This window comes from Schistocerca americana, chromosome 2 (assembly GCF_021461395.2).
Source record: "Schistocerca americana isolate TAMUIC-IGC-003095 chromosome 2, iqSchAmer2.1, whole genome shotgun sequence".
In the NCBI taxonomy this organism is placed as follows: domain Eukaryota; kingdom Metazoa; phylum Arthropoda; class Insecta; order Orthoptera; family Acrididae; genus Schistocerca; species Schistocerca americana.
Window position 1 is genome coordinate 737,096,901 of NC_060120.1, and position 22,923 is coordinate 737,119,823.

The 22,923-nt window shown below is 43.7% G+C and overlaps 1 protein-coding gene across 3 annotated transcripts in view; it reads right to left on the reverse strand.

Moving 5' to 3' along the window:
* LOC124595642 overlaps window positions 1-22,923 on the reverse strand; it is a 212,817-nt gene that overhangs the window by 51,279 nt on the left and 138,615 nt on the right. For all 3 annotated transcript variants that reach the window (XM_047134476.1, XM_047134475.1, XM_047134474.1), the window contains exon 4: window positions 8,662-8,827. In XM_047134476.1, coding sequence (XP_046990432.1) covers window positions 8,662-8,827 — 166 coding nt within the window. The remainder of the gene's footprint in view (window positions 1-8,661; window positions 8,828-22,923) is intronic.

Below are 22,923 nucleotides of genomic sequence, written 5' to 3' on the forward strand. Positions count from 1 at the left end.
CAACTCTCCAAGGGAAAGAGTAGTTTGATCGAGGCGCCAATCCCCCCCACCCCCCACCCGAGGCCTTTCGACGTCGATACTGAGCTCTGGTCTTTTTCTTCCTGCCTGAAGCGTTGTCGAGACCGTGAGTGAAGTGACAGGGTGCCACGCTTTTGCACCATTATAGAGGGAAATTGTAGGCACCTTCGAGTCAAATTTTAATCTTCTCCGTCGCAGTGGGAGATAATTACAGGGTTCAGAAAAGATAACGCTTTAATTGTGTTGCGTAGTGTACTTACCTACGAAGCGACAACATATTCTAAGAGCTCGTTTTATAAAACCACCAGTATACACTTCTCAACAACCACACGGACTCAGCTGTAGATGGTGTTTCAAATATTTAGGGTCAAAAACATTCAGATGGTTGCGGGTTCTCAACTGAAAACTTTGAGATCGGGAACTAATGGGTGGAAATGGATACAATTTTTTTTTTTTTTACAACTCACTCGTTATAGCAACAACGCACACCCCCAACAACAGTTCATACTACTGAAATCCAATATCAACGCTCAAATTGCAGCACATAAAGTTTCGCTACACCCTCCCAAATTCCCTGCTGTTTGTTGTACTGTGTACAGTTGGTAACTGAAACCCAACCAACTGTTGCTTCTCCATATTCTGTTGTAGGTTCATACAAGAAGGACTTCGTGGAACCATATGCGAAAACTCCGCACTGAGCACACATTATGGGTGAGTGCGGCTTGTTTCTCAAGTACATGCCACCATTTTTGATGCAGAAACATAAACAGATTGAAAACACGCACTGCATACTCATTATCTGTTCGAGACCTTGTGCTGCCTGAAATATTCATTTCAGTTCACTGGCTTCTTACCCTCAAGACACTCAGTTTAGCATCTCCATCGTCTGTGTAATTTTCAACATAAAGTTTTAAAACACAGTTGGTACTATTGGACGGAAAATCGTGATAAATAGGATAAAAAACCTAATAGGAGAAAGTTCTCTCGAGCTTCCAGTCACGTTAAGTGGTGTAAAATTTACGAGATTTCGACCGAGTACTCCTCGGCCATTGTTAAGTGATGACTGTCCGTTGGTTGCTGCTACCGTTCCTATACAGCAGCGCTGCCTCCAATGAAGTCATTGGTGTTCGCTCCAGCGCCATATAAGTTAATGTGTTCGTTGTGCACCCGCCGCGCACGTTTCAGCCTTCCGATGGCCGCGTCCCAAGCCGCGTTTAGCTGCAGGCTGTCGTCTTTATTGAAGGTGTTGTCACAAGTTTTAATTTCAAACGTTTAATTTCAGTCGTTTCTTTTGTCCCGTAACTGACCACTTCCGGAAAATCTTCAAGGAAAATGGCTACAACAGTCGCCAGATTTTGCAAGCCATCTGTAACATAACAGGTGAAACTGTGTATCTAAACAAGAGCCATTCACAAGTACATAAAGCTATGAGCCTGCATGGGTAATTTGTACCGATATTTCACTGTCTCTACTCATTCAATAATAATTGTATGTATTAGTAATTGTAGAAGGATTTGAATAACATAATGCAAAATGGGCAAGAAAGAATTAAGTAGTTGTTTTGATGAGCGATTGTTATTGCGGTTCGTGCAATATATTAAAATTAAAATAATTGTAATAAGAAAATATAATAGTATGTGACAGAATAAGTGTGCCAGAACTGTGTAATGTATTTGGTTTAAGTATTTGTATATTGTAAAAAGTGTTTGTAACAGAAAGACGGTCAGCTATATGGATGTAAATTTGACTAGAGAAGTGTGTCACGTGACACAACGCAGGACAGAGACGCAAGACAGAGATCGTGGTCTTTTGTATCTTGGGATCCGTGTGGGTAAGGTGGGCTCGAACGGCCTGGGGCCCCACGTGTTTTATTTCTGAGGTACACTGAAGCGCCAAAGAAACTGGTATAGGCATGGGTATTCAAATACAGAGATATGTAAACAGGCAGAATACGGCGCTGCGGTCGGCAACGCATATATAAAACAATAGTCTGCTGCAGTTATTAGCTCGGTTACTGCTGCTACAATGCCAGGTTATCGAGATTTAAATGAGTTTAAACATAGTGTTATACTCGGCGCACCAGCGATGGGACACAGTATCTCCGAGGTAGCGACGAAGTGGGGATTTTCCCGTACGACCATTCCTCGAGTGTATCATGAATATCAGGAATCCGTTAAAACATCAAATCTCCGACGTCACTGCGGCCGGAAAAAGATCCTGCAAGAACGGAACCAACGACGACTGTCGAGAATCGTTCAATGCGACAGAAGTGCAACACTTCCGCAAATTGCTGCAGATTTCAATGCTGGACCATCATCAAGTGTCAGCGTGCGAACCATTCAACGAAACATCATCGATATGGGCTTTCGGAGCCGAAGGCCCACTCGTGTTCCCTTGATGATTGCACGACTCGACTGGGCCTGTCAACACCAACAATGGACTGTTGATGATTGGAAACACGTTGCCTGGTCGTTTCAAATTGTATCGAGCGGACATGGAGACAACCTTATAAATCCATGGTCCCTGCATGTCAGCAGGGGACTGTTCAAGCTGGTGCAGGCTCTGTACTAGTGAAGGGCGTGTGCAGTTGGCGTGATATGGGACCCCTGACACGACTCCGACAGGTGATACATACGTAAGCATCTTGTCTGATCACCTGGATCAATTCATGTCCATTGTGCTTTCCGACGGACTTGGGCTAATCCAGCAGGACAATGCGACATCCCAGACGTCCAGAACTGATACAAAGTCGCTCCAGGAATTTGCAGTGATGTGTTTATTGCCAGCTAAAACTATTTTAGATTCTATTTGACCATTGTGTGTAAGACCATCGTTGATAGTAAAGCAATTTTCTATGATAAAGTAACGATATAATTACCGATTTCATTGCTCAGTTTGCTCTTATATATCAGTATTTCACTGACTGACCTCATAGGCGAAATTAATAATCGTTAATCGTGTACGTAAGGGCATAAAGAAACGGTGTGCAACAAAACCCCTGTGGAGACGAGTGGTATAACAGGCTGTGCACTGGCCCTCTGCTGGACTGCTAGCATCAGTAGTTACCGCTGACCGTTGGTATCGTTGCACGTCTTTCTGAAAACACGTACCGCTACGGTCGCAGGTACGATTCCTACCGAGGGCATGGATGTGTGTGATGTCCTTAGGTTAGTTAGGTTTAAGTAGTTCTAAGTCTAGGGGACTGATGACCACAGATGTTAAGTCCCAGAGTGCTTAGAGGCATTTGAACCAATATGAACTCCGAGGAGGACTCCCAGAAGATTGAAGTGTTTCCGTTCTATAGCTCAGAAACAGAAAAGATTAGTTGGCTGTTAAAGAGGTATAAAATCAATTCGGTCTTCAGGAGTTTAGCAAGAAGGTTCAAATGGCTCAAGGCGCTATGGGACTTAACATCTGAGGTCATCAGTCCCCTAGAACTTAGAACTACTTAAACCTAACTAACCTAAGGACATCACACACATCCATGCCCGAGGCAGGATTCGAACCTGCGACCGCAGCAGCAGAGCGGTTCCAGACTGAAGCTCCTAGAACCGAGCGGCCACAGCGGCCGGCGTTTAGCAAAAATTCGTTACAAAATTGTTAAGGCTTTCGTGGCCACTTGTTGACAAACTGCCTATTGGCTTATGTCTCGGGTTCTTCGGCCGACGTTCATCTAAGGATTTTTCTGACGTTTCGCCAGCACGAGTGGCTGGCACTGTCAAACCTTCACCCTCCATTGCCGGTGGTGAACTGGAGCCGAGCTCGCGGCCGCAGACTATATGTACCTGGTGCGCCAACGTCCGAGGGCTTCTCCGCGGTCATTTAAGGTGCGGTTCTCCTCTTGCTACCTGCGACGGTCGTTCGCTACAGTACGGGAAGCCAGGATCCGTTTACCTTAAGGCTTTCCTCTTTCTTGTTGAAACTGTTCTCCTGTTTTTGTATTTATACAGCTTCTCTGAACAAGCGCGTGTGATAGTGCTTCTCTACAGCCAGAACTTCCGTGAGACATGGCAAGAACAGATCAGGAACTTCTGGACATTTTCAATCAACTAATTTTACATAATGCATCGGTACGACTGGGACAAGATCGACAGCATCACTCACAGGAGCATGCAGAACGAACTCGAGCGCTGCACCGAGCGGCAGAAGGAAAAGTTTGAAAGATGCCGAAAGCAGACCGACAAGGCGATTCCCGACATGTCGCACACAGTGGTGAACCTCACTGAACGACAATTGACCGAAGAGGAAGTGCCTGTTCTTCAAAAAGGAGGGAATTTCGCTATCATCCCGAGAACTATACCTATGGAGGACATCATTGCCAACACCGAAGCAGCCATTCGGACCCTCCCTTGTGAAAGAGCAGAGGAAATACGCACTGAAACAGCCAGGATACTCCCCCGTGCAAAACCACCAGCTTCCAACCTGAAGAAAGAATAGGCACAAGCCATTAAGAATCTCAACGCCGACAAGAGTAGATTGGTACTGCCTGCCGATAAGGGGAATGCGACCGTCGTAATGAAGACCGAAGATTATGTGCAAAAGATCCGAGACCTATTATATCCGTCGACATACCGAAAACTAAGCACTGATCCGACGCAGCGTATCACACGGAATACGAATCGATTAATCAAGGCGTCTTCTCTGCCGGCGGACATACAGAGAAACCTGCGCAACACAGAAGCCCTACCACCTCGGCTGTATGGATTACCCAAGATCCATAAGAACAACGTTCCACTGAGACCGATCGTTAGCGCTCCTGGCTCACCAACGTATAAACTGGCAAAACACTTGGCCTCTCTGCTCCAGCCACACGTGGGGAAGACCGACACATACATTAAGGACTCAGGACATTTCATTGAGAAGCTGAAGAAACTGAAACTTGCACCAAACGACATCCTGGTCAGCTTTGATGTTGTTTCGTTATTTACGAAAGTGCCACTCAGTGACGCTCTGGAGCACATCGGTTCCATGTTCCCGCAAGACATCAAAAAGCTCTTCCATGCATGTCTCACCACGAGCCATTTCACGTGGAATGGCGATTTCTACGAGCAGCTGGAAGGCGTCGCCATGGGTAGTCCTCTCAGTCCAGTTGTGGCCAACATCTTCATGGAACAATTCGAAGCACAGGCACTGGACTCGGCGACTTGCAAACCTAAGGTGTGGTACAGGTACGTCGATGATACTTTCGTGGTGTGGAGCCATGGTGAAGAACAGCTCGGTGACTTCCTAAGACACTTGAACAGCCTCCATGCCAACATAACATTTACCATGGAAGTAGAAAAGGACAAGAAACTGCCATTTCTAGATGTGCTGGTCACAAGGGACGACGAAAACCTGGGACACAGCGTGTATCGAAAACCGACACACACGGACCGATACCTGCACAAACTGTCAAACCACCACCCGAGCCAGAAAAGAGGCATGATTAGTACGCTCGTAACGAGAACAGGACGAATATTTGAGCCGCAACACCTCAAAGGAGAAATGCAACACCTGGAAACTGTTCTGAGGAGCAATGGGGTACTCCACAAATTACATTAGAAATGTAACAGAGCCAAACACTCGGCGAAGTAAGGAACCAGAAAAAGAAATGTCGGGTACGGCCTTTCTGCCATACATTCCCAGTGTAACGGACAGAATCGGCCGTATATTGCGCAAACATGGGGTAAAGACGATTTTCAAACGACAAGGAAGATCAAAGAGTGTCTTAGATCGGCGAAGGAGAAAAGAGACCCACTTGCAATGTCGGGAATATACCGTATACCCAGCACATGCGGAAAAGTTATGTCGGAATGACTGGACGATCATTTAACACCAGGATCAAAGAGCATAAGCGACATTGCAGGTTGGGGCAGGTGGAGAAATCGGCCGTGGCATAGCACGCACTGAATGAGACCGACCACGTAATAAAATTCGCCGACACGGAAGTTCTGGCTGTAGAGAAGCACTATCACACGCGCTTGTTCAGAGAAGCTGTAGAAATACAAAAACAGGCGAACAGTTTCAACAAGAAAGAGGATAGCCTTAAGGTAAACGGATCCTGGCTTCCCGTACTGCAGCGAACGACCGTCGCAAGTAGTAAGAGGAGAACCGCACCTTAAATGACCGCGGAGAAGCCCTCGGACGTTGGCGCACCAGGTACATATAGTCTGCGGCCGCGAGCTCGGCTTCAGCTCACCACCGGCAATGGAGGGTGAAGGTTTGACAATGCCAGGCACTCGTACTGGCGAAACGTCAGAAAAATCCTTAGATGAACGTCGGCCGAAGAACCCGAGACAGAAGCCAATAGGCAGTTTGTCAAAAATTCATTAACTCACGAAGCCTATTATAGACGTCGTAGGCGTCTGAACACCAAGGCTATATAAGATAGCATGTTGGTGTGGACAGTGTTATGATAGATAGACAGTGTGTACTTACGAACAACGCCGTGTAGAGAACGAGAGATGCTTTCGCCGTCGGCACCCTAAGAAGTCAGCGGTAGCAGAGCATGCTCTAGCAATTGGACACCGTACAGCATTCGACAACGTTTGTCATTACACGGCCTAATAGATTACGGGATAGCGTAATAAAAGAAACGATCGAGATAAAAATCTGTGAGCCGGCCGAGGTGGGCGAGCGGTTCTAGTCGCTTCAGTCCGGAACAGCGCTACTGCTACGGTCGCAGGTTCGAATCCTGTCTCGGGCACGGATGTGGGTGATGTCCGTAGGTCAGTTAGGTTTAAGTAGTTCTAAGTTCTAGGGGGCTGATGACCTCAGATGTTAAGAGCCATCGTGGTCAGGGCCATTTGAACCATTTTTAAAAATCTGTGAGAAGAGCTTCAGTTAAAATGGCCTGTAACTAAGCACGGCCTGGCAATCGGCACATCGGATGCGCTACGAAAACATTGCCTCACATGGCGCTGAAGTGAATCCCAGTGACCTCACTGGGTTGTATACCGAGGGCCACGAGAAATACAGGCCGTGGCGCGTACGTCGCGAAGGTAGTCCTGAACTCGCTCGCTCTCTCAGCTCAGCAGACAAAATGCGTTTCTAAACCTGTTAACTCGCAGCTGGGAGTGTAAGTACTAACGAGAATTGCATCTTCCACTGGAATATGCTATTCTGAAGTCTTGCTGATTAACAGTACTACAGCAAAATTTAATTTAATTTAATCGATATAAATGGTATAACGGCGTGTTCATAGCATTTAGTTTCTTCTGCTTAACAGTTCTCATTACATGCTGGAAGTAGTGCCTTATGCAACTGATATCCATTTTAGCATGATTTTATTTTATTGTACGCCAGTGCAGCCGTAACAAATTATAAGTAGGCGCATGGACTTCCCATCATTATAGGACTAATAGCAGTAAGATTCCATAATAGCGGATTCCAGTAGAAGATTCAGTTTTAGTTTGTACGGACACGCCTAGTTATGAGTTAACAGGTGTAGAAACGTAGTTTGTCTGCTTATTTGAGCGAGCGAGCGAGCGCAGGACTACCTTCGTGACGTACGCGCCGCGGCCTGTCTTTCTCGTGGCCCTCGGTTGTATACGAACGGTAGCAGCAACGAACTGACTGTCACCACTTGACAATGACCGAGGAGTAGTCGGCCGAAGGCTCGTGCACTTTAAATCACTTGATGCGGCTGGAAGCTCGAAAGAGTTTTGTCAGTGCATATCGGCCGAAACCATGTATTCGTATACCTGATAAAGAAGTGTCGTATTTCTTCACACAACATCCATTTAGTTTGGTGAAGGTTGAGTGTTGTTACTTATTTGCATCTGTATAAGTGCAGATGACTGTGATGGCTGCTTGTATCCCATAATGTCATGTTTGTGTCTTTCAAGACAATGAGAGCAAGTGGAAACCTTGAAATAGTGTCGTGTGCTGACTGCAGTTCTCAAACAGCACTACGGGGCGGGCTGAGCTCACCGATGAGATTACCAGTAGAGGGCTTCTGTACCATATCATACAGTGTCTGTCAGTCGATACTGTAGCTTCTACGTAAAGATTAATCTGTACCTTATGGAAGCCGTCATATAGCAGAAGATAAAGTCGCAATAAAAATAAGTATGTGTCTCTTCATATTAGAAGATGAAGGAGAATTCTTGCGGCTGCACACCCGAAAATTGATGGAATAAAAATAAGTATATTTGCAACTATACTTCCCTCTTCTTTTTTTACCTGAATAGCTTAGAAGAATATTACTAAAAATCTTTATGGGTTTGTGTTTGTATTTGCTGCCCATTACTATGACGTGATGTTATGATCAGTTATCATCTGCATGCATGTATGCACTAACATAAATTGTTTTCAGTCTTCAGATATACCGCTTATTTAGTATATTGCTAGCTAAGACGTATAATAATGTAGACCAAGAGAAAACAGACACCAATAATGCTCTCTTTTCTTGAGACAGTGTGGACAAGTTAGAGGCTTAATCATTGCCAAAAGTGCACAGTCTAGTGATCGGTAACTATAAGCAAGCAGTTCTTCTTCCATTGCCAACCATATGCTTGTAAGTTTAATTTATTCCATCAGCGCTATTCCTAATTGGTGTCTGCACCTTTCTAAAGATCATGAACACCCTCGGCTGTGGAAGTTAATGCTTTGCACAGATATAAGTAGTAGATAACAAGAGTTAAATAGGAAGCAGTTCCTCACCTTGGGAATTTTCAACTTCGTAGACAGAAGTAAGTGCCTGTGCACAGGCTAATCTTTCGCCGTCCTTCAGTCCCTTGAAATACAATTTGTACTTCCCGTAAGGAAACGCGACGAATTTTTCTAGAGTGATTCTTCTTAGCATAAACCGGTGGATGTGGTAGACTCCCTGTAAACAGAGGAAACGGTATAATTACACGAAGTATATTTTTTCTCTGAATTAAAAAGTTCCAGAAATGATGAACGTCGATTTCGGAATATTTACTTATTCTCTGATCTATATCTTTTTTCATGCCCCTTCGCTCACTTCTCGTATGGGATAAATGTTTTTTGGTTAACATATATTGGCATACATAAATTAAGGGAGTAACACATTTCTTCGAATTCACACTCTTATGGTTTACTTGGCAATGGGTGAAGATTCTGACAGTCAGGAAAACAGAAATCTCGAAGCATTCGCATACACATTATAAAAATGTGTGTGTGTTTTCCACATCTCCTCCTAAACCAATGGACCGATTTCAACGAAACTTGTGTGCACATATCCCTTACTGTCAAGCAGCAATCGCTGAGGAGGTAAGAACCACCCACCTACCATATTTCAGGAGATAAACACTGAGACTCGTGAAAATTCCGCAGTTTTTCACGAATCTCAGTGCTTATGTCATGCATTGCACGACTTCGAAATTTATTGCTTTTTTGCTACTAATTCTGCTCGCAACATATTTTGCAGGCAGTGTCCACATACGCCGCCGAATGTACCCTGCACGAATATATCATTGTACGACGTATACATTGAGGTTGTAAAAGTCATGGGATACGTGCTAATATCGTGTCGGACCTCCTTTCGCCCCGTGTAGTGTAGCAACTCGACGTGGCATGGAGTCAACAAGTCGCTGGAAGTCTCTTGTAGATATTGCCACAGCATTGCCGGTGCTGGACTTGGTGGATTAACTAATCTCTCTATTACGTCCCATAAATGTTCGATGGGATTCATGTCGGACGATCTGGGTAGCTAAATGATTCACTTCAAATGTCCTGAACGTTTTTCAAACCAGTCATGAATAACTATGGACCGGTGACATGACGCTGTTGTTCGGGAATATGAAGTCCATGGTCCTGCAAAAGGTCTCCAAGTAAGTCAACGATCGGCTCAGTTGTATCAGAGGATCCAGTCCATTCCAAGTGAACATAGTCCACGCCATTATGGACCCATCATCAGCTCGCACAGTGACTTGTTGACGACATGGATCCATAGCTTCGTGTGGTCTGCCCCACACTCGAACCCAACCACCAGCTCTTATCAGCTGAAACTGGGAATCATCTGATCAGGCGACGGTTTTCCAGTCGTCTAGGATCCAACCGATATGGTGACGAACCCAGGAGAGGCGCTGCAGGCGATGCCATGCTGTTAGCAAGGGCTCTCGCGTCGGTTGTCTGCTGCCATGGCCCACTCACTCCAAATTTCGCCGCGCTGCCCTAGCGGATAGATTCGTTGTTCGTCCCACATTTATTTCTACTGTTATTTCACGCAGTGAAGAGGAGCTGTTGAGTACCCACCACGGTCTCCAGACCTTACAACTCTTGACTTCTACCAATGGGGGAACTTAAAAAATGAAGTTTATGAACGAAGACAGCTACACTGAACGAGCTACGAGAAACCATCGAGGCGTCTTGCGCGACTATCACACCAGAAACACTGACGGCCGTAATTCGGTCAAAAGCTCAGCGGCATCGACTTTTTTGGCTGCTAATGAGGGTCACGTTGAACACATAAAATAACATTACCCCTTGCAAGAATTGTAACGACATGTCATATTGTTTCATTGGTACTGACTATTTTCCTGGACCCCTCTGCACATGCAAATACGTCCAGAGTATATATGCAGACAATTTTGTTGTAGCTACTGCGTAGGATGCACATGAGGCTGTGATGATGTTACTTATGTTGCAAATATTGTGATAATGAGGTGGTACATCACATTTAAAGGTGAATATTGCACCAGGTTCATCGCAGCAATCGCTGTGTGCGGGGAGGAGGAAAGGAAAGAAAAAGTGCTTGTAATACAAGTGATCGGTCCAACAAAGCTAAATTCTTTCAGGAAGGTATACCTAAGGGTTAGGAAGTTCGTAAAATTTGTGATATTTGAAATGTAATGTTTACAGTGGGTAAAAGGAAACGTCATGCAAAAACTGATCTTTGGCAGCATGCAGTGGCACTCGGCGGTGCGTTATTCCAACTGGGGAAGCTGTTGTAAATGACGTACTGGTGGAAGGCTCATCCGACGAGCCAACAGCGACCAACGTCTTTAAGACTCAGTTCGAACCACTAGGAAGCGTAGCACTGTGGAATGGAGTCAGACCATAATCAGCATTATAGTATGGGAAATAAGCGAAACTGCCGTAGTGGGCGCTGGTAGTAGTTAAGAATCAGCTTAATTTTATGGATGAATTTCCTAGGAAAACGTGAGGTAAACTTCTGCTGTAAAAGCAGAGTACCGACGTATGTATCAAGACAGCGAGTTAAGAAGTTACCAAACAAACAGGCATAAGAGATAAATTGAATAGGACGATATGTTGTTCAGGATGATTTTGTAGGGGAATGTCTGAAGGGGAAAGAACTTTGCACTACTGTTTTATTAGTTTGTTCCACATAATTAGGATATGGTGATTCATTGTAGAGACTGGAAAACGAGGGGCTTCAGTGAGTCAGTAGTAATTCAAGAAAGGTGCATTACTGCGGAACAGATGCAATACTGTCATGATCAACGTCACGAAGTTGCAGTGGCATTTGTCTCAGTGGTTCTAACTCTGCTTAGTACAGGAAACACACACACACAAACTCACAGTGCTGCAGGTGTCACTTGATACGGTCAGCCTTAGAAAATAACGATTAGTAGGTAAACAGCCAATGACCTTGTGATTCGTATAAGAAAAATCAAAAAGTGTTGTATATGTATTTCAAACTGTGAGATGTGTTGTCAAGATTTTCTTGAAGAGCTATTGTTAATCTACGATCCAGTGGAGTATATCATCGAACGAAGGAGGCACGTTGCTCCTGATGTAGTAGCTGATCCCTGTGACCAACTTCACAGGAGATGCCACAGAAGTCATGACATATGAAACCCTGGCATCAAGGGTTCGGTAGGTGTTCTTGCGAAAGAAACCTTATTTGAGTTATTACAGGCTTATCATCAAGGGCATGTGAAAAGAGAATCTCCTACACCACTTAGCACAGCCACAGCTGTGAAATTGCAGACACAAAGGAAACACTGGAGTCATAACGTCATAACTGACCTATAACCACACAAGGCGCCTTGGTTCTGTTATAGCTTGTAAGAGAGGTGTGGCACACTTCAGAAACATTAGTGGACCAAAGTCATACAGTTGTTTATTACTGTACACATGTAGTTTTCAGTCACTGGCAGCAGCCAGCTACGAGGGGAGTTCTATGGCAACCTAAGACTGGAAGTGGCTCAAGACGATTCCATCGCTAGGCGCTGACTTCACTAGCCATGGGTCTGCTATCCACACTAAGTCCAACTGCTGCAGACTTGCCGCCTTCCAGCTGGTGGGCTACCTTATGACTAACTGCCATTTGCTACTTGCCACCTCCATTTGGGGGACCATGGTTCATGCACTGAGCACCTAGCCTCATAGCTGCTATCGTCTATGCAAACAGAATTCACTGTGTTTGGTCGCCATATGCGGCGAACTCTGTTGCTGATCGACTCCCTGTGCTGGCACACATCACCACTGTGAGCCGCTGCTGCCTCCATCTGGCACAGGTGCTACTCCAGCTGCCGCTACCCGCCCTACTTGGTTCCTGAGTCAGCGCCACGTGTGTAGAGTGCTGGCCAAGCCGCCTGCTGTCCATGGGGAAGCTGGTGCTAGCCATCCCAGAGGGCCGCTTGCTGACCCAAGCACGTCGTCCGACCTGCGCCTTTGGGGCGTTGTCCACCACCTGGCACCACAACTGATGCATTCTGGCTACAGTGGAATATTATCTGTAAACACAGTTTACATGATGACACGTCGACCATCTCCTGGTGCTAACCCACCAAGCCGCTTGCAACCGCGCCGAGGATGGTGAACTGCAGCCTTTCCTGACCACTAGTAGCCTTGCTCCAAACCCGCCACAGTGGCCACAACTTAATTCAGTGAAAAGGTATCAGGGCTAGATGAGATATCAGTAAGTTTCTACAGAGATTATGTGAAAGAACTATATACTCTTCTAGCAGCAGTTTATCTTAGGTCGCTGGAACACCGAAGTGTGCCTGGTGCCTGGAAAAAAGCGCAGGCCAGTCCCGTTTTCAGGAATTCCAGGGAAATGAGATAGGACCATTGCTGTTTACAATGCATGTAAATCATCTAGCGGAATGTTTCGGTATCTCTTTAAGGTTGTCTGCAGATGATGCGATTGTCTGTCAGAAGATAGCAACGCCAGAAAACAATAACGATTAGCAAAAGGAACTATAGAGGATTGATGACAGCTGTAGAGACTGGCAGTTGACTCGGAGCGTAAATAAATGTAACATATTGCGCATAAGCAAAAAAATCCGCTACGAAACAATTGCGCTCATAACCATTTTACTGCCATATTATGATGTCCTTTGCGTCTCCATTTCCCGCAATCCGTTGCTTCCTTCTTAGTATTGCTGTGTCTGCTACATCATCCAAGATCTGAAATCTCTTCCCCCCTTGTCTCCTCTTTCAATTCACATACTCTCATAAGACCGTTTTCATAAGCCCCCTCATTCTTTTTTAATATATGTCCATTGTAGTTTCGTTTCCTTCTTTTTATTACATCCACTCCTCTCAGTACCCCTTCATTTTTCACTCCATCCGTCCAACTTACTATTTCCATCTTCCGCCATGTCCACATCTCAAAAGCCTCCAGCCTTGCTCTTCTTTCTTCCTCACTGGCCACGCTTCAGCATTATACAAAAGGTAACTCCATACAAAACATTTTATTAGCATTTTCCACAAATCATTGTCCACATTGCTGTAGAAAATTCTCCTTTTCTTATAAAACGTCTCTTTCGTCATTTCTTTCCTTGTTTTAATTTCTGTGTTGCTCATCCAGTCGCTTTCTATCCAGCTTCCCAGGTATTTAAGCCTTTGCACATGTTCTAATACTTCTCCATTCAGTATTATCTTCACCTTTTTATTTCCTCCTAGTGCCATTACTTTTTTTTCCTTTCCTTTAGCTTCAGAGGTATCCAGTATAATCTGTAACTGTTGTTTATCTGTTGCTAGGAAGACCATATCGTCTGCAAACCTCAAACACCATATTGTTCTTCCTCCAATTATTTCCCCCTAGTCGTCTGGTGGGCAATAGTTAATCATATTTTCTAAGTACAGACTGAAAAGTGTAGGAGACAGACAGCAGTCTTGTCTTACTCCTTTTCCTAGTTCTATCCAGTTGGAACGTTCTTCTCTCACTTTTAGTGACACCTTTCGATGTAAATATAATGATATCATAAGGCGTCTGGTTTTCCATATCACTCTATTTTCCCTAATTATAGTTGCAAGCTTATGAGTCTGTCCCAAACCTCACTGTCCAAGGTCTTTTCCAAGTCTATATAACACATATATAGGTGATAAAATAAAAGACGGAAATATATCAGAATGCTGCTATAATTGTTAACTGCTAGACATTTTACATTAGCAGTAGGCCTACATCGGCATTAATGCCGTCTTCAGGCTCTCTGCAACCAAATACGCCTTGTTAAAAGTTGTAACATTGTAATTAATAACAATTTTGTTTTATTGTCTGCTAGTACTTACTTCCATATTGCATGGTGACGTTGTCGCTGTCCTATAATCTTACTGTTGAATAAGTCGTTTCTAACTGCAGATAATTTTTGAAATATTCATCTTAATCTCTGTTAATTTCTGTTGTTTGGAGATATAAGCTTATCGCTCGGATATACTATTGTGGATTTGTTTTGCTGCGATTGACAGCTAATCCAGCGATGCTTTATGGTACCACACTATGGGGTACTTCCTGCGCATGATATGCATAAAACCATACAGCATCTCTGGATTAGCTGTCAGTCGTAGCTGTCAAACCAACAACAGTATGACCTGACTTAACATCTGCGAATAATAGCAATTAATAGAGATTAAGATAAATATTTAAAAACTTGGCTGCATTTGGAAACGACCTATGCAACAGTAAGATTATAAGACAGCGACAGCGCCATGATGCAGTGTGGAAGTAAATACTTGCACACAGTGAAACAAAACTGTTATTAGTTATAATCTCACAACTTATAACAAAGCCTATTTGGTTGCAAGTGCCTGAAGATGGCGATAATGCCGAAATAGGCTTATTGCTAATGTAAAATGTCTAGCAATTAACAATTATAGCAGCATTCTGATATATTACCGTCTTTCATTTTATTATGCCAGTACATCTGCCATTCTGAGGACCAAGAGAAAATAAAAGCATATATATATATATATATATATATATATATATATATATATATATATATATATATATATATATATATATCTTCCGCTTTCAGTAAACCGCTCACCCAAAACTCGCATGAATCCTTTTGTATTCCTTGCGCCTGTATTCTATCTACAAACAAACTGTTCTTTTGGTAGATTCTCCTCCATCAGCTCTTCCAGTCATTTATTAATGATTCTTAACATAGCTTTGGGAGAATGTGAAATAAGGCTAACATTTGTCCTGTGCTCACTGCACCTCTTGGTTCCTTATTTCTTTGGTACTGGAATCATTACTGTTGACAGAAAGTTTTCTGACCATTCACCACTGCCATATATTTTGTTACGTAACCTCGCTATATATGTTGGTCCTCCTTGGTTAAAGTATTTTAGTATTTTTCCTGGTACTGTAACCATATCTACTACTTCCCATTTCTTTGCTGTTATTGCATTCATTACTTTTTCTCTATGATTGTTGGTTCCTTCTCGTTGTCATTTACGCTGTTCGCGGGGTGAAGTTCACACTTGTTGATTTGCAGTCTGTATCATATAGCTCCTTTAAATAGTCTTAACCTCCCTGAAGGACGTCCTCACGATATTTGTACACTAAATTTTTATCTTTGCTGATAATTTCCATAAAAGTACCTCTTGGTCTGTTTTGATCCTATGTAGTAGTGTTTACTCAGTTGTACAGTAAATCGTGTTTTCCCCTCTCTCCAGTTCTTCAGTTGATTCGCACTCCTCTTTTAGCCATTTTTCCCTGGCCTGTTCTGTTTCTCTGTGCAATGCGTTATTCAGTCTTCTGTACAGTTTTCTTGCATCTTCATTGTTTTTGTTTTTTAATTTCCTTCTCTCCTCCATCTTCTAAATTATTTCCTGTGTGACTCAAGACTTTTTAGCCCTTTTCCAGTTTACATATCCCATACTTTTCTGTCCCCTTTGTAAGATTCCGCCTTTCAACATATTCTAATACTCGTTGACACTTTCAGATGGTCCTTTGTCTAGTAATGTGTGAATGAGTTCAAGTGAGAGCATTTCCAGAATTCTTTCTCTCCTGGATCTTATCTTCTCTAGGTTCCACTGCTTCACCATGGCAGCTATCTTCAGCTTTTTTTTAAATTTTTATTTCTATGCCTGCCATAAGTAAATCATTGTCGCTAATAATATCTGCACCTGGTAAAGTGTGCATCTTTTTGGTTCCATTTCTATACCTTCCTTTCACAAGTCGAAAATCGATTTGGTTTCTATATTTATCCCCTGGACATTTCCAAGTGTAGATCCTCCTATTGTGATGCTTGAACTACTAGCTGTCTTTCCCTGTAGAAGTCAATAAGCCGTTCACCTCTGTGATTCCTACTTCCAAAACCATGACTGCCTACTGTGGTTTCCTACTTCTCATCTCCCACAATGACTTTCCAATTGCTCATTACTATTTTGCTGCATTCTTGATTCTCATCCATTACTTTCTCTATGGGGCTAATTGTTTCCTTTATGAGTTGCTCATCATGTTCTGAGGTTGTTATATGCATGCGAATAATTAATATAACTTTTTTTTACTCCTTTCAGCCTTCACCAGTAACCCTGTCACTTGCATAATCTACATTTTCCATACACTTAGCCAGTTCCTGCGTCATCATCACCCCTACTCTATTTCTTCTTTTTATTTGTCCTCCTGAGTAGTATACAGGGTGTGCCCCAAAAGTTCCCAGAATGATTTTTGGTAGTTGGCAACTCTGGCTGATGGGGTGGAGCTTTGGGCAGAGAAGTTGGTAGGAGATCGAAACTAGACCGGCATCAGTGCCTGCGGGCAGTTGTTAAGGCAGAGTCACGCTCTGTGCAGAGGTATCTACTGCACACTCGTCGAGGAAACAAGGGACTAGTTTTTGGAGCGGCGTTATGCAATCAAGTTCTGTGTGAAATTGGGAAAAAACGGGTAGGAGGCGCTCGAAATGTTTCAGGGAGCCTGCAGTGACAGGGCGATGAAACAAAGCCAAAACTTCATGTTCTGGGAAGGTTGGCAGCCCGTCAACGGCGTTGACCGCTCGGGACGCCCGTCGACATCACAAACGGACCACTCGGTGCAAAAAGTGAGTCAAGTTGTGGACAAGGACAGACGATTAAGTGTTCAGATGATTGCAGAGGAGTGTGGAATACCCGAAACAATCGTTCACCGCATTTTAATTGAGGAACCTCAAATGAGGAGAGTCTGTGCGAAAATGGTGCGTAAAGTCCTGGCGAATGATACGAAGGAGCAGAGTTTGTTGAAGTGCCAGGAATTGTGTGAACGCTATGAAACGGACCCAGAATATTTGGACAGAGTGATCGCAGTGGACAAGACGTCGATTTTTGAGTATGATCCCGAATCAAAGTGTCAGCGCAGTGGGTCGCACACCAAAGAGTTTCCTCACCCAAAAAAAGCAGGGGTGATGAAATTGCGAATCAAGGCAATGCTCATCGCGTTTTTTTGGCAGAAAAGATGTGGTTCACAGTGAATTTGTACCACAAGGACGAATAGTCGCCGGCCGCGGTGGCCGAGCGGACGGTCGCAGGTTCGAATCCTGCCTCGGGCATGGATGTGTGTGATGTCCTTAGTTAGGTTTAAGTAGTTCAAAGTTCTAGGGGACTGATGACACCAGAAGTTGAGTCCCATAGTGCTCAGAGCCATTTGAACCATTTTGACAAATAGCCAACAAGCAGTTTTACTGTCAAATGCTCAAACGGTTGTGTAACAGGATTCGACGCATCCGAATAGAAATTTGCGACAATTGGCACGTGCACCATGACAATGCATCAGGCTACACCGCGCTCATTGTTTCCGAGTTGCTGGCCAAAATGGGTGTGGCATCACTGCCCCTGCCGCCGTAAAACCCCAATCTGGTACCAACGGACTTCTTTTTGTTGCCAAGGATCAAAAGAACCATGATAGAAACTCGGCATGGGCCGCTGGAAGCGGCAAAAGTAGCTTCGACCACCAAACTAAGGGAGATTCTGATTGACGGCTTCCAGGGCGCCTTCAGTGGTTGGGTGAAGCGTTAGCAATAGCGCATCGAAGCAGGGGAAGAATAATTTGGAAAGTGCTGAACAGATTGTAAACTAATATTGAACAAATGATTTAAAAAACTCATTTTGGGAACTTTTGGGACAGACCCTGTATTATGTATTCATGTAACTGCAATTTCCGCATCCATCGCATCTTACCTTAAACTCCTACAAAGTTCGTATTGTTCTATTCGCCCTCTCTCTTAAGGTTTTCTAGTTTTCCTGCTTGTCACAGTGTTCTGGCATCCAGGTACTAATCCTTGCTTTGATACTACGCCTTCTTTCAAGTTTTCATACCCGCTCCTCTGTAGATCCGAGTGGGAGATTACTTCGGATATTTATTTAACATGAGAGGAAGCGATATTCTAAATATAAAATGGACACTACTTCATAATGGGAAAATAATTTGCGGTGGTATTCTGTTGCCTCCCGCATATCTAGAGACCGTCCCTAACGTACAGACATCATCGGCAGCCGTTCGCTCCGAGTCAGACAACTACACTATTGATCAAATATTGCTGGAAATAGTAGAAACAGTAAAATATATAGGAGTATCTATCTAGAGCATCCTTAAGTGGAACGACAACTTAAAAGAAATAGTAGGAAAATCAGAGGCTCTACTGAGGTTCACGGGAACAAACTTAAGAAAATGTAATTCGTCTGCTAAAGAAGAGGGTTACAATGCAATTGTTTGACCGATTCTTGGGTATTGCTCATTAACCTGGGTCCCTTATCAAATAGGGCTGACAGAAGAGATGAAGAAGATGCAAGAAAGAGCGCCGCGTTTCGTCACAGGATCGTAGGGCCGTTTGAGAGCATTGCGGAAATACTCAAAAAACTCTAGTGACAGAGGCTACAAGAGAGAAGTTGTGCTTCACGGCAAGTTTTACTATTGAAGTTTCCATAGAGTACATTCCCGGAAGCGTCGGCCAATATATTATTTTGTCTCACACACGTTTCGTGAAATGACCACAACGAGAAAATTCGAGAAGATAGATCTAACATGGAGGCTTCCCGACAATCGTTCTTTCAACGTGCAATTCGCGAATGGGACAGGGAAAGGAGGGGGGGGGGGGGGGGGCATGGATCAGCACCACGACTACATGCACCACCTACCACCAGGGGTGTTGCGGAGTACTGATGTAGATGTACAACTGCAGCAAACCATTTGTATCTTTAATGGGTCGCTATGAAACTTCATCTACATCTACGTGATTACTCTGCTATTCACAATAAAGTGCCTGGTAGAGGGTTCAATGAACCACCTTCATGCTGTCTCTCTACCGTTCCACTCTCGAACGGCACGCGGGAAAAACGAGCACTTAAATATTTCCGTGCGAGCCCTGATTTCTCTTGTTTTATCGTGATGATCATTTCTCCCTATGTAGTTGGGTGCCAACAGAATGTTTTCACAATCGGAGGAGGAATCTGGTGATTGAAATTTCATGAGAAGATCCCGTAGCAGCGAAAAACGCCTTTGTTTTAATGATTGCCACTCCAATTCACGTATCATGTCTGTGACACTATCTCCCCTATTTCGCGATAATACAAAACGAGCTGCCCTTCTTTGTACTTTTTCGATGTCATCCGTCAGTCCCACCTGATGCGGATCCCACACCGCACAGCAGTACTCCAGAATAGGGCGGACAAGCGTAGTGTAAGCAGTCTCTTTGGTAGACCTGTTGCACCTTCTAAGTGTTCTGCCAATGAATCGCAGTCTTTGGTTTGCTCTACCCACAATATTATCTATGTGATCGTTCCAATTTAGGTTATTTGTAATTGTAATCCCTAAGTATTTAGTTGAATTTACAGCCCTCAGATTTGTGTGACTTATCGCGTAATCGAAATTTAGCGGATTTCTTTTAGTACTCATGTGAATAACTTCTCACTTTTCTTTATTCAGGGTCAATTGGCACTTTTCGCACCATACAGATATCTTATCTAAATCATTTTGCAAGTCGTTTTGGTCATCTGATGACTTTACAAGACGGTAAATGACAGCATCATCTGCAAACAATCTAAGACGGCCACTCAGATTGTCCCCTACGTCGTTCATGTACATTAGGAACAATGGAGGGCCTATAACGCCGGAAATTACTTCTGTTTTACTCGATGACTTTCCGTTTATTACTACAAACTGTGACCTTTCTGACAGGAAATCACGAATCCAGTCGCACAACTGAGGCGATACTATTTAAGCACGCAGTTCGGTTAGAATACGCTTGTGAGGAACGGTGTCGAAAGCCTTCTGGAAATCTAAAAATATGGAACCAATTTGACATCCCCTGTCGATAGCACTTATTACTTCATGAGTATAAAGAGCTAGTTGTGTTTCACAAGAACGATATTTTCTGAATCCGTGCAGACTATATGCCAATAAATTGTTTTCTTCGAGGTACTTCATAATGTTCGAATACAGTATATGTTCTAAAACCCTACTGTAAATCGACGTTAGTGATATAGGCCTGTAATTCAGCAGATTACTCCTACTACCCTTTTTGGGTATTGGTGTGACTTGAACAATTTTCCAGTCTTTAGATACGTATCTTACTGTGAGCGAGTGGTTGTATATAATTGCTAAATATGGAGCTATTTTATCAGCACACTCTGAGAGGAACCTGACTGGTATACAATCTGGGCCGTAGGCCTTGCCTTTATTAAGTGATTTAAGCTGCTTTGTTATACCGAGGATATCTACTTCTATATTTCTCATCTTGGCAGTTGTTCTTGATTGGAATTCAGGAATATTTACTTCGTCTTCTTTGGTGAAGGAGTTTCGGAAAAACGTTTTTAATAACTCTGCTTTAGTGGCACTGTCATCAGTGACTTCACCGTTGTTATCGCGCAGTGAAGGTATTGATTGCGTCTTGCCAGAGGTGTGCTTTGTGTGTGAACCTGACCTATCAGCGGTTAACAAATAGGTCAAGGATGAAAATGCGGAATATATCTGGTAATAATTTCAGAGGCATTGCAGACCATATGCCAAAAGCCTTGCCACAGTGGTAATACTAGTTCCCGTCAGATCACCGAAGTTAAGCGCTGTCGGGCTTCGCTAGCACTTGGATAGGTGACTGGTCTGCTGACCGCTGATGGCGAGTGCGCTTGTGAGGAAAACTGAGTAACTACTTGATTAAGAAGTAGCGGCTCAGCTCACGAAAACTGACAACTGCCAGGAGAGGGAGCGGTGTGCTTAACACCTGCCCCTCTATATCCGCATCCAGTGGCGCCTATATCCTGAGGATGACGCGACGGTCGGTCAGCATCGCTGGGCCTTCCGAGTTGTGTTCGGACGGAGTTTTTGTTTTGTAGACCACATGTTAGACTCAGTGGTGCCTTGGAATATGGTGAAGATTAGGAAGGACTCACCACGGTTCAATAACAATATAATGAAGAAGCAGCTAGACTTAAAACGAAGACAAAGCCTTGCACACAAACAAAAATTAAAGAAATCAAAACAAGCATAAGGTTAACTGTAATCAACGTATTGGAAGCAAGATATTAAGCGGACACTAGACGGTCAATAACACTGTGGTTCAGACTGTTGACAAATACGCTGATGCTGTGATAATTGCTCTACTTTGTTGCAAGCAGAAAAAAGTGAGGATGAAAAATTAGGTCAAGGAGGCTCAAAGTTCACTCACAAAAAATTGTTGAGAGATTTGAGATTGAATGAAAAGAAAAATGAAAGTTTACATAACTTTTTATGATGGCGCAACATGTGGTCCTTTACTGGAAATGGCTGTCAGAATACAAAGGCTCTTGCCACTCCCCCGCCCCCTTCCCCCTCTGAATCTGGAGTAAGGTGTTTTTATTCATCACAAAAATTTTATACAATTCTAGAAGTGATTTCGCATGCTTTAGCTAAACCTCTCGTTTACACGAATGTAGCACTACCTGGCCTTACGAAAGAAGCTGTGTCTCCTGACATGTCCAGTGGTCAGGTGCAACAGCAGTTAACTGAACCTGTACTGAGTTTGCCAGTGAGGCGGCGTACCATCTTGCCGCCAAAGTTCGGTGGTTCAGCATTTTCCAACTGAGCAAAGGTCCATAGTTATGGCGCATCAAGATAAGAAGCGCCAGTTACTGTTGCTTTACCAAAAAAAAAAATCCTATAAACTTTCCACCGGAATACGACACAAAAAACATTCAATTTTGGGGAGTTTCGTTGCAATTGCACCATTCTGTCAGGGTTTCTTGACCTCCAGATGCGCACATTATGTGTGTTCACATTTCCACTTATGTGAGACGTCGATTCATCACTAAAGACGACACGATCCAAACTATCTTCATCATCACGCAACAACGTTTCCTTTGCAAAATTGGTATGTAAACCTGTCTGCAGGTTTTAGAGCTTGTAAAAACTGCAAACGATAAGGACGTGGTTGTAAGCGTCTGTTTAAAAGTCTGCATATAGACGTTACTGGAACTGGTAATTGACGGCTAGCTTTCCACACTTTTTGGGGCTACGAGTGGAAGACTCTCTCACTCGTTCAGCGTATTCTTCAGTCACTGTTGAGTGTACTGTACTCTGATCTTTGAAAAGACAGCCAGTTTTTTTCAAATTGATGATACTGTCTATAGATGCCATTATCACTTAGAGGGTTGCAATGGAACTTAATAGGGAAAACACGTGCACTGGACCAACAGATTCAGTCCTTGCAAACTGTAAACCACAAAAATCTTTCTGTTCAGTAACTGCCATCTTTGTTGCTAGCGCTTTCTGACGGAAGACACAGGAACAGTGCATGGACATGCACGCAGAAG